The sequence below is a fragment of the Seriola aureovittata genome, chromosome 7 (assembly GCF_021018895.1).
Source record: "Seriola aureovittata isolate HTS-2021-v1 ecotype China chromosome 7, ASM2101889v1, whole genome shotgun sequence".
In the NCBI taxonomy this organism is placed as follows: domain Eukaryota; kingdom Metazoa; phylum Chordata; class Actinopteri; order Carangiformes; family Carangidae; genus Seriola; species Seriola aureovittata.
In genome coordinates, this window is record NC_079370.1 from 15,622,484 (window position 1) to 15,635,467 (window position 12,984).

The 12,984-nt window shown below is 45.6% G+C and overlaps 1 protein-coding gene across 2 annotated transcripts in view; it reads left to right on the top strand.

The window, feature by feature from the left end:
- The first annotated feature begins 5,023 nt into the window (after nt 1-5,023).
- The window catches only part of kirrel3l (kirre like nephrin family adhesion molecule 3, like), a 34,261-nt gene continuing 26,300 nt past the window's right edge, over nt 5,024-12,984 (top strand). For both annotated transcript variants that reach the window (XM_056381452.1, XM_056381453.1), the window contains exon 1: nt 5,024-5,667. In XM_056381452.1, coding sequence (XP_056237427.1) covers nt 5,628-5,667 — 40 coding nt within the window. In that variant the 5' untranslated portion in view covers nt 5,024-5,627. The remainder of the gene's footprint in view (nt 5,668-12,984) is intronic.

Below are 12,984 nucleotides of genomic sequence, written 5' to 3' on the forward strand. Positions count from 1 at the left end.
AAAGCATCTCTTTCTTCTCTGTGGCATCCATCAGCTGCACCAACCCAGAGAAAGACTGACAGCCGACCCGCCGAGGAGGTGTGCAGGCAAGTCGACCAGAACAATAACAAAACTGGAGTCAGAGGCAGAAAGGGGAAGAGGACAGACCCTAATAATGGCCAGGCCGTGGCTTGATATGCTATGAAAAGTGACAGTGGACGAGTCATCCATTATTTATAGCAGTGCAGAGCTGGTTTATTTATTTTTTTCAGCAGCATGAGCAGCAAGGGATCATGGCACAAAACAAGCAGCCAGTCACGGCCTATTCATGTGATTGTCAGCAGACAGCGAGGCAAGCCCAGTGGTGAAGGAAGCTGTGACTGTAGTTGTGGCCTAGTACGGTCACTGCTGCATCCAGGACAGGATTCACCTTGACTACAGTTGACTGTCCGTCTCTGTCCCACTCACTGTCTCTCTTTCATGTCATAGACAGAGAGGTCAGTGTCTACTGAGGATCGGTCAAAACCGTGTGGCCGCTTACTTTTTAACTTGCATTTGTAACGATATGATAAGATGAACTGCTGGATTGATAAAAAAGTGTTGTAGAAATAGAATTATATTAATCATTTTTCAGATTTTTCAAATCAGATTTGTATTGAGCTGACTGTGTTACTACTCCACTATTCCCCCATGTAGGGACTCACAGTGGAATATTCACCAAATAATCATGAAGTGTTGATAGAGCCAACCCACACATTCATCAGTGAGTGGCAGAATTGCTGATCTCAGTGTGAGACGGAAGCGGCGAAATCTATGAGTATGGATCAGCAGAATTGGTCAATAGTTCCGTCCAGGCGACTGGATCGCTATCGTTGTCTCAGATATTTATCGTAGCTGAGTGGAGCAGTGTGTGTCTGGACATGGCTTAGCACAGCAGAGATGCCACGGACACCATCAGGGCATTTCTGGCACACAGGAACGCGCATGACATCAGGAACAGATGTTGCACATGGTGAGGCCCATCAAGGGACACCAACTCTGCATCAGGGCATGAATATTTTAGACAGCTTACTGCTGTACTTATCAGCGAAGACAGAGCAAGGCTTGCCAAGGACCCAGTCAATCTGTATCTTAAATTTTGGGGATGCTGTAATCACTTCATTGGAGACGTGGGTGAATCTGCACAGTGGGTTGATGAGATGCTGGCTTGCAGAAAGAAGCAGGGGGAGTTGCACGCACTTTTAGTTCTTATGTATTTTTATTAGGTGATGACAAAACTGTCTTCATCAGGGCCCAAGCAATTTCAGTGCAGACAGTTTTGTCAAACTTTGGTCTTTATCTTAATAAATATGCAGCTTCACCTCCTTTGTGTTGTAATGACTTTATCACCGAGAGAGTCTATACAGAAGAGTCATGAGTACTGTAATGTCAGACTGCAGATCTTTTCTATATATCTTAGATAGAAACTGAGTTCAATAGCAACATTCCTGTAATCCACACCCTTTTCTAAGCGCAGCTTGAACCAGAAGCCTCAACCTCTCCTTGACCCCTGAGGAAAAGAATCCCTCAACCAGATCCCCGAGGAGACTTTCATTACAGACAAAAACAGAATCCATGGGTGGCCAGAGTCATATTCTGATATTAGGGCAGAGGACAAGGATTTGATATGAGCCTGGAAATAGTCCTATAGACTGGAGAGTGAGCCCCAGGTCCATGTTGAGCTTTAATGGCCCTCCTCCTGCTCGTCAATCACACATAAAGAAAATGCTTAATTGCAAATTTCAAACCAGTGCAGTGAACTGACGTCATATTGCTGGAATGGGAGAGAGGAGACAGGTTTTGAATTGCCGGCGAGCTGGGCAGATGGATACCACTGCCTAGCAAAGGTATATGTCCTTATGAGTTATGAGCTTGTAGCAGCATTTAGAGTTATGGTTGACACAGATCAGCTCAACATTCAATATCACAATTACAGTAAAAGCTGGTGTAATGTTTCTCATATGGATAGCAGCATAAACCTTAGACCCCTAGAGGAACCCAAACAGCGCACCACAGACATACACTACAATATATAGAGCAGGGATGTTAATATTCATCAATCTAGCAGGCTATATTTCAAATACCAACACTAAGCCTATTAATTATGATACAGATTCAATAAGAGGAAAATGATTTGCGTGTGTTTTAACAATAAAGAGTGATTATTTCATATGCTTATATAATATGTTTTACCATGTATATATGGCATGTATTTTCATTGAAAACTATGCAGAGCTTTCCCACAACAGTAGAGGGTTTTGAAACAAAACAAAAACTCACATTCCTCAACTTCTAGCTCCCGCTACACCGAGTTTACTTTTGAGAGAGAAATGTCTTCTTTTCCTGTGGTAGATAATGAGGTTGATTTTATTCAGTTTAATATTCATTCAAACTAAACACATGGTTTGTGTCAGTATGAATACATTTTCCTTCACTTGAGCGTTAGATCTGCTTTCCAGCCGAACAAAAGAGAAAAGCAAGCGATTGTAATTTTAAGGCCCAGCATGCCGTTCACCACGACTGACATCTCTTTTTTAATTGACCCTGGGTCAAATAAGGACTGGGATAATATTTTGTTAAATTATTCTCATTTCCCTGTGAATCGCATTTCCATATATCTCCACTTCATGCTTTATTTATTACCTCCTTACAATTACCATGCAAACGACGTCTTAACTGTCACCCCTTTCTCCCTCTGAACAGTTTAGTAAATATCAAACCATATTTATTATTAATAAACCCACAGCTGAAAACCCCCTTTTTATTTATAAATTATTCACACACTCAAAAGCTTGGGGAGTATGGGCGCCCTCCATTTGATGCCACGGAGGCCAGCATAATTAAGACTATTGGCTCAAACTGATGCTGGTGCATGTATCATCTGTTTCTGCCCTGGTCTATCTGTCCATCTGTGTGAGCCATAGGAGATCATACATTTCAATCACAACGTCATGCCCGGTGACAGACGTTACACAATGGATGTTGATTTTATTATCACAGCACAACTAGTAGAGGCGCCCCGCTGTTTTACTGCTCATCCGAGCCCCCGCCTTCAGTCACTCATTGATGGTTTCACAACGTGCACACTATGGCCTATGAAACACACACACACAACCAAAAAAAACGCAGTTTCGTTTGATTACCCTCTTTCTCTCACATTCACGCGCCCACACACAACCTAAATCGCACTCTGACATGCAGTATATAAAAACAGAAATCTATCTATTCCTGCACACACACACACACACACACACATGCACGCGCATGCACACACACACACACACATTCAGACACGCTCATTTACCCATGTGCTCACTCACACTAACCTGGGTTGGCTCCCCAGCTGTGCAAGCTGTTTCTTCCATCAACATGTGTTTACTGGCAGGGGACCCTTATGTTTGCATTACAGGGAGGCAATAAACAGAAAGGCCAGCCCCGGGGTTTGAAAACTACTGTTTGGGGGTGAGGGGTGAGGGGTGGGGGGGGACCCTCATAAGGAGTGAGGCCTAATCATTGTGTGGTTCAGACTTTAATTTAATGCAGCGCGAAATGTCAAAAAGAAAAAGGCCCTTATTTTTTGAGGATGATGTTTGCTGGAAACCACACTCATTGAAGACCTCAGTGTCCAAATCTACACACTTTGATGAATTTTTCACAGTCTTATGGAGTGCTAACCATCTGGTTGTGTTAACAGGGCGTGTGTGTGCCAGAGTTTGTGTGTGTGTGTTTGTGTGTGTGTTTGTGTTTGTGTGGGTGTGGGTGTGAAGGCGGAGGGGGGGCGGAAGGGGGGGTGTTAACATTAAATTAAGTCTTTCCTTGGTACAATATACAAGTGAAAGACTGATTAACCAGATGACTGCAAGGCCTATTATTTTGGTTAATCAATAGATCCTTGAATAACTAATGAACAACATCAAAGAACAAGCCTATAAACAGCCACAGGCAAGTGATAGACTGCACTGTTTTTATCTCTTTATGAAAGCTTTAGCTTTTGTTGAAATTTTATAATGGTTCTGTTCTCTTCTGTTCGTTTTAGCGCCCACTGTATGACGATGAACAATAGGCCCATTTTAGATCAAACTGCACCTGAGAAAGTGTGTTTAGAGTGAACTTCAAAGACAATCACTTGCACAAAAACAATCAACCTACACTATGTAAACTCTTGGGCTCCGTCAGTTTAAGGGTTGACTGAAATAACAATACATCGGTTAAATCACAGTAGCCTTTGGGGTAAATCTGAGGAAACAAAAAAGACAACAAGTTCATCAGAGAAACGCGGTAACACAGACGGTCTCGCTGGTTTGATCCAGTAACTGATGATTCGTTCTTTCACAAGGTTTTTTGAGTCAAGTGATTATTACACCGTTTGGCAAAACATCTGCAGCTGATTGTGCACTAATGCAACTACTTACACATAATTCACCTTAATTAATTTCCAAATCTGCTGGATAATGTGGGGGTAGAGACTGAACCAGATACTAATTTTCAGTTAAATTTCCTTAGTTAATGAGAAATTGACCCATTGATTGGCAAACCAGAAGGTCTGGTCTGTGACTTCACTCAGAAGAAGGAAAACTCTTGAGGAAAGCAACGCTGGGAAGTCTTATTGGCTGATACCTGAGATACATGCATTGAAGAGTCAGAAAATTAAGGTTTATATTGAGCTATTTACCACGAATGATTAAACAACAGTCTTTCCTATACCATGGTCCAACATTGTCTGTCCATCATTACATTTTGGAGTTGAATATTCTTCAAATTTCCATGTGAGCTACTCCACCCAATAAATGTTGGGGTAGTCATATAACTTGGAATAAGTGTTTTAAATACCCTCCCCAGGACGCCGGCTCAGCCAATAGCGGGCCTCTGGGGGTGGGAGCCGCTGGGCCCCCCCTGGCAAGCGTCTGAGGCAAAGGGGCTCCTGCGACTCAGCTCCTGCCAGATTTGGTGTACCCCCCCCACCAGATGACTGTCAGTGCGCATTTCCTATTGGTAAGAGGGAGTGAGAAGTAAACAGAGGAGACCGACAGGGGAAGAGTGTGTGAGAGAGAAGGAGTGAGTGTGTGACAGTGGGAACAGAGAGAGAGAGAGAGAGAGAGAACGGGAGCCAGGGAGGGAGCGAGAGAGAGAGACAGAGACAGAGAGAGAGAGTCCAGCGGAGGGGGCGAGAGGGAACTTCACCGGGCTTTATCACTGCGCATTGCCGAAGAGGAGAGATCGCTTTGGAGCGCAGCATGATCGAGCTGGTTAAAAAGTGGAAAGCGGATGAAGCTACTGATTGATACGCCCCGATTCACTGATGGACTGTTAGGGAGCGCAGTGAGAGGCAGAAGCTGTGCCAGCGTGACAGGGAACGGACACCGGGAGAGAAGCTGATGCAGCGGGGAAAGTTACCAACTATGGAGATGCACTGTTAAGTGAGAATTTACAGACTGCTCGGACCATTCAGAGTCATTTCTCTAAACTGGATGCTATCATAGACAAATCCCAGTGCGCTCGTCCGTCCGGTGATAATTCCAGTGCCGCGGTGGACCATAACCAGCTCAGTCGCATAGACGGAGCGAGCGAATCCTTCCAAGTCAACACAATCAGCGGCCAGAGCGACTACAATGCCCGCGTTATACCTCATCTTTTGCCTTATGGCCACAGGTAAGACGTACTTTTTTTTTTTGTCACCGTTAAGCACGCACGGGCTTCATTGATGGAGAGGACGGACCGCGCTCCATGCTGGCGCGCTGCGTCAAGCCATCCAGCGTGCTGGTATAGAGGGGCAACTGATCTGCTGCAGTGCTACAATTCACTGCTGTTAATTGCCGCTAAATGTTTAATTAGTTTTGGAAGAGTGATTACATCAAGAGGTCTCAGTGTCTGCAAGCCGAGCCGGAGCACCGGTGGATTGTGGCGCTGCGTAAACCGGGGGTACAGCTGTGATTGTTTCTGTGCGGTGTTCAGATTTGGGACGTGTGGCAGAGGCGATCTCTCTGTGTTGGTGGTCATGATTTGAGGCTACGGATGCAAGCGGCGCACGAACGGAAAGTTGAACTTGAAAGATTTAAAGATTTTTAAACCGGGGGGGGGGGGGTGGCAGGTGTGGGGGGGTTCTCCGTGCTCAGGACTGCACGCTTGTGTGCGTGTACACCCATGTGCTCATTCACAAGAAAATGTTCTTGTGTTCTTCAAATGAGGTTGAAACGCAGGCAGGTGAGGAAGTGAAGCCCCGAGAAATGAGCCAGAGCCGCGCGGAGCTCCGCTCCACCCCCACCCCACCCCCCCGAAGTTAGTCAGTGGTCCCCAGATTGATTTCCATTAAAACTATAAAGCGAGAAGCTCAGTCTGACGATACGGTGTGGGAATGGCTGTTTCCACCGGGCTGTCGGGTCAGAAGTTTTTCTCTTTGCATGTGAACGGTGCGTAAACAGATAAAGAGGGTGGTAAAGGGGGTGCACGGTCTATAATGGGGGAGGCACAGTCTCGCGGATATACGCGTCCGTGTGATGGAGCGAGGCAGATGGAGAGAGCGAGAGTGAGCAAGAGATGGGGAGAGTGGGGAAGAAAGGGATGGAGAGGGAGAGGGAGCATTTGTTTTGCAGGAGACAGGCAGAGACAAAACGCACCTGTCTGCACCCCCCAACAGCGCCCCCACCCCCCTGCTGTTTTTTGTTTGCACGTTTGAGTAGTTCAGTTTGTTTATGAACCCTTATGGAAAAAGACATTCACCATGCTTATACTCAGACTACCACATATGAATGACAATCAGACTGAGTGTGAGGAGAAATTACACAAATTAATTAGTTTTCGTTTTCTTACACAAAAACAATTAAGTAGAGTTTAATTTGATGCATGTCTGGCTTATCACGGTTGCTTGTCCACCTTTATGTAAAAGCTATGCATCACCGTGCCTAACTTGTGATTGAGGTGATTCTCTAATAGAGACAGAGAACAGAGCATCTATGTTTTTCTCCCAGTATAAATATAATCATTATGAACATGCGGCTCTCTGAGCAGCTAATCATTTTTTTAGTGCTGCAAATGTCTTGATGCAAAAAAAGAAGAAGCTTTTAGCAATTAACACTGAGCAACTGTTGACTTATCAGCATTTTTCAGAGTCGTTGATAAACTAGTGCATGGTATTAACACTCTGAGAGGAAATAATTAAATTTAAATGCAAGGGAATATACAGCTGCATCACAGTGACACAGATATTCTCTGCCAGGGACAAAAGATGGAATAATCAAATCTAAATCTTTTTAGGCTCTTTTTTTTTTCTTCTAATTTCTTTGCCTCAACCAGACACAGCGCTTGTTGCATCCAGACTGATTCACATGCAGTTTCACATAGCTTTTCAAGATCACAAATGGCAAAGCGTGCTTAATAGCCATTTGTTGTGAGTATCTTTACCTTCAGCCCCGGTTCCGCATGGTTTTGTCATTATTCAGAGCTCGGGGGAGGGATTTGACACCAGCAGACCTCTGCTCCCTGACAGACTAGCAACAGCTGGATGAGAAGGGGCGGTAGCCAGACAGTGGCATATTTCCCCCGACCCCAACCCTGACACACACATACACACACACACACATATGCACATGCACATGCACACATAACTCCTCTCTCTCCCTCTCTCTCTCCCACACACACACACACACACACACACACACACACAAATAATGAAAATGGTAACAGCTGCCCTAATTAGAACCTAAGAGACCCTAGACCTCATTTAATGTGCCACTCTTACACACAGAGTCACCAATGCTCAAAATTGGCTGCACTCATAAATGTATTTGTGGGATCAAAATTTGGCCACAGCACATGTCTTCACTTTGAAAATGTGTGTATGGCATATAGCATACATTTGTATGTATGCAGTCTTGTACAACACCGATAATTTACTTTCTCAGAAAGTCCCCTGGGCTCCCAGAGGAATTGGATTCCACACTGCATCAGTATTCTGAGTAATCTTCAGTGAGCTCTTCTTTGGAACCTTTTGCTTTGGGTCGCTTGCGTCTCATCGGGCCAAGTTCAAAGGCTGTGAGCTGAGATTACAAGTTTCTCTCCCTTCCTCTTAAGTCGTGTCGCCACTCATGTCTCACTATAGTGTAACGCCGTGGAAATTTTCCACCTTGCCTCCTCTCACAACTCTTTTTGCCTGGTTACAGAATTTGTGACTATGGAACAGGAGGACATGAGAGCGTATCTGCTAAATGGCCCGGAGGCGGCTGGCAGACTTTCACCAAAAAGGTTGAAAGCCTGCTCGCACACATACCTCGTGCGAGCACACACAAACAGAGATTCTGAAATCCAGGCGACGAAAGTGATAAGCCCTGCCCTTTCCCTTAACCGTTACCAGAGATTTGTCTTTTTCCCATGTAGCGCAGATATGTTTGTGGATGCAGTGGCAGCCCGGGCCCGAGAGGTTTGTTTTAGGGAACTGTGCATATTCTATGAACTGCAGTTCTGTTGCTCTTTGAATTCTTATGGAGGGAGTCAGGAGGGGCAGAGGGAGACTGAGTTTAAAACAGGGGGGGTGGTGGGGGTGGAGTGGGGTGGGGTGGGGTGGGGTGGGGTGGAGTGATGGAGAAAGGGAGGGAGGGCAGTCTTGTTGCAGGGATATGACTCGGATGTGTCACTGGTGTCTTGATGATTAAGCTGACAAGCAGCGGGGAAACACTGAGGAAGACCGCTGAGCATCGTTAACCTTTTCTCCATCTTGTTATTCTTGTCTCTCTCTCTCTGTCACTCCAACACACACACACACAAACACAAACACAAACACACACACTCACACATATAAAGTCACACATGCACAACATGCTCGCGCTCTCTATCTCTTCTTTTACTTTCCCCATTTCTCACCCCCTATCAATGCCTCTCCCTCTATACCTCTGTGATACAGAGACCGAGGATAAAGTAGGGAAGTGGTAGAAAGTTTGGAGGCATGAACCTCAGCCAGCCGATGAGGAGTGTTAGATACGAGGTGCAAAGTAGTGCAGACGCAGCAGAATCTGAACGGAGCTGAGTGTTGAACAGAAGTGTCTTGCATTATTTAGGAGACATAGTCATGGCAAAGATATAGATGAATTTTGGCCTACTTTGATTTCCTGTCTATGTGAGCTCTGTGTAATGGTTTTGCTGCTGGGTGTGTTGTATTGAACATGAATTTTCTAGAATCACTTGTGGCCACAAATCAAATGTAAAGATCTGTGCATTTGGTTGTAACGTTAGCTCTAGCTTCTCCTGAGCGCTTTAAACAAACAACCTCAAATATATTAACGATGAAGTTAATGTTTGAATGTTGTTGTTGACTGTTTCTTGTAGAAAGCCTCTAGATTTTCACTTTCACAAATCATTTGTTTTTGCAAACGCAGACACACACACACACACACATACACACACACATACACACACACACACACACACACACACACACACACACACACACACACACACACACACACACACACACACACACACACACACACACACACACACACACACACACAAGGAGCCAGTAATGAATGACGGAGATCTTAAACAATGGCCTGCTGTTTCCTCTCATCCTGAAGATGTGTCTTGCACTCGCACCATTGTCTTTCTGCCCTTCTTCATAAACAGATATCCTCCCAGTCCCCCTTCCCGCACACGCACTTTGCTCTGTGCAGGAACGGAAAAACTGGAAGGAGAAAGGAAACAATGGAGCTTCATAATGTTGCCTGTCGCTAATCAGCTCCGCCACACGGGTAAACACAGATAAAGAACTTGGCAGTGTGTCCTGAGGCTTTGCTATCAGCTGTTAGGAACTTAACTGGATGTGTGTGTGTGTGCACTTGTGTGTGTGTGTGTGTGTGTGTGCGTGTGTGTGTGTGTGTGTGTGTGTGTGTGTGTTAGTATGGCCTAACACAGGAAGCCAAAGTAGCAAGGTAGCAAACTGTTGGTAGCACTTGGCCTCTTCCAGTATTATTTTTACCTCTCCCCGCCCATCCTCGTTTTGTCTTCGCTTTCTCCTCGTGTCTGTCTCTGCACATCCTCACCTTGTCTTCCTCTGGGGCAGTCGGAGGATCTGGGGAGGAAATGACAGGGGATAGGACAATGGAGCGGCTCGTGTCAGCTTCCTGCCACTGCCTGGAGTCTTCTTCCCCCAGCTCGAGCACTTGAGGCTGTATCATAAGCGTACAGACCGGTGGGGAGGGACAGCACAAACTTGTTTACTGTTCTATTCTTCTGTACAAACACAGTAATGGAGAGAAAAGAGAGAGGGAGAGACCGGGATTAATTTTATGCATGTCATTAAAGCAGCCCCCCAAGGGAAACAGTCACGTTTATACGGTGGTAGCTATTTTAAGAAAGGCTTGAATTGCATTTATCTCCACCTAAAATGCAAGTGTCACTTCCTTCTAGAGAGATGTATCACCATCTCAAAAGACCCTAAGCCCAGAAACCAACATACAACAGAAAAATTGCAGACATACTAGACCGCACATTCATTTTTATTTTCTAATCAATTCTTGCCCTGCAAGACAAGAATTTCATATCTCCTGCCGAGACACAGAAACCAACAGCAAATTGAAATTTATCTTCTGCGTTGCAGCAATATCTGTTCCTGTGTTATCTTCACCAGCCGTGTTCTTTAACCTTGTATTAGAGATAGCTCTGTTGGAGAAGGATTCTGGCAGCCCGAGAAGGGGCTGAGGAAAAAGAAAAGTACAGTAAGCAATACCATCAGACAACATTTATTTAACACTAGATGCTACATTTATTTCACTTCTCTTATTATTCGCCCTTATGTGAAATTTGATTGTGAGTGGCACTTACTAAATAGAACATCTGAAGCATTCAGCGTGGTGCATCTGGGGCTTGTGGCATGTGCACATCATCCAGAAGTGACTCACGAGGAGCTCACGGAAGCAACACCCTTAACGCATACGCACACGCTCGCAGAGGTCAAGGGCACACACTGGGGCAGAGGATGATAAGCTGAGATGAGTGTTTGGCATCTTCAGGGCTGTGTGCCCTTTCTGGAGCGATTCGTCAAAGTCCAACTGTCTAATTAATGATGCTTCAGCTCTCAGGACATGTCATCTCCTTATCCAACTAGGGGTAAAAAACACATTAAAGGAAACAAGAGATTGCCCGCCTGCTGCTCACTGTGTTAGTGAAGGAAACATTGCATATGCTTGTGGGACTACGTACTCCAACTACTCATTCCTTGAAGTCCAGCTCACCCTCCCCACCCACCCGCCCCCACCCTCTTTATTCTTCTTTTCATCTCTCCTTCCTGTCAGTTCAAACTGCCTGTAACGCCAGGGCTAATATTGTGTTAGTGACTCAACCATTAACCAAAATAGTGGGTTGGCTGTGGCTTAGTCTCTTCTTCCTCTGCACGATGAGAGACTGCTCTGTGTTGTTGTAGGAGGTAGGGTGAAGGGTTGGAGAAAGTGTGGTCTTTTATTTTCTTTATTTTTTTTTTTTTGCCCTTGGAAGGGGTGGGGGTGGGTTTCGGACAGGGCTGAGACATTAGCCCTGGGAGGTCTGTGAGAGGAGACAGCCAGTTTGTTATCAGGGTTGTCAGTCAAAGTTTACCAATCAAGCTTTTAACTGCGGCTCCCTCAATGGCAAAACATGTTAATGTTATTGAGCTGTGTGGAGAACGTGAGGCACAGGGAAAGTGTGTGGGTGGTGGTGGAGGCGGATGGCTGTTGAACCCGCAGGAGGTTAAGGTGTGCCTCTCTCCTGTCGTCTGTTTGGCCAAAGAAAGCTGATGCAGAGACGGCAATGGGCTCAGCATGAGAACAGGGGGAGTGGGGGAGGGAGGGAGGGAGGGAAGGGGGGAGGAAGAAAGAAAGAAAAGGAAGGCAGGGGGGTCAATGGGATTTATTGCCAGGAGCCTAGCATTTCAGGTAATGGATATGCTTGAATTGATGTAAACCAAACCTGCTGTTTTTCCTCCAGCATGTGAGAGGTGACCGACAACAAAGGTGTAACTAGGGCTGGGCAACATGACTTCATATCAATATCATGATTATTCCAAACTTTTACCTCGACTGCAATCAATGAATGATTACTTTGGTGCTCATATGTCTCCTCTTTTTTTTTTTTTGAGCCCTGCTGTGTTGATATTTGGTTTGATTTTTGTTCCAAGTGATAAAACTAACTGGTGGTGTTATCTTGGCATTCTTTTTCGGTATAAACTACTCGGGTGGAGGCTCAGCCTCGCTTTGAGTGAACGCAGACTAACGTTAGTTGGACCGTGTGGAAGCGCATGTAACTGACTGCGAGTCTGAGGGGGATTAACAGAAAGTTGATATTTCAACACCTCAGGCGAAACATTCGATCTCAGGTGTACACTTGCAGTGTAGAGTTGTGGATCGGGGGAGGGTGTATGAGGGTGAGGTAAGGAAGGTATATGGTGGGAAGCTTTTCTGCTTTTGCCACATTCCTGTGAAGCTGCAGCAAGGAGGGCAAGAACACATGGCTAAGTGCTTCCCAAGCTGGCTGAGGTGAACCTAACACCCCTCCTGGAGGAGGCAACCCAACCATTGTTCCAGCACATTGCACCCGTCTGACTGAGGCATCCTAGTGCTGTGCAGATCCCAGGGGGCTGGAAAGAGAACGAAGCAGAGGAGGAGAGGGACTGATTGTTCCCTGCTCAGACTATCCACAGATGGGGCTACGGCACAGGATGCTGGATGTTTGCTTTAGAAAGTCCCAGGCGTTGGCTTTGCAGTCGTGGTGTATAGAATGCTCTGGGGGATAGAGGAGAGTGCCAGTGGAGACAACAGCAGGGGAAGGGAAAGAGAGGGAGTGGAGCAGAGAGAAAGAAAGAGAAAGAAAGGGATAGAAAAAGGACCTTGCCTAATATGATGTCAGTGTGAATATAGTGTCAGTGCCAAGAAGGGAAGACAGATGATACAGCCATACAATGATAGGGTAGTTGGGCGAGAGAGTGCTCAAGTCCTCCCCTGTTCCCAA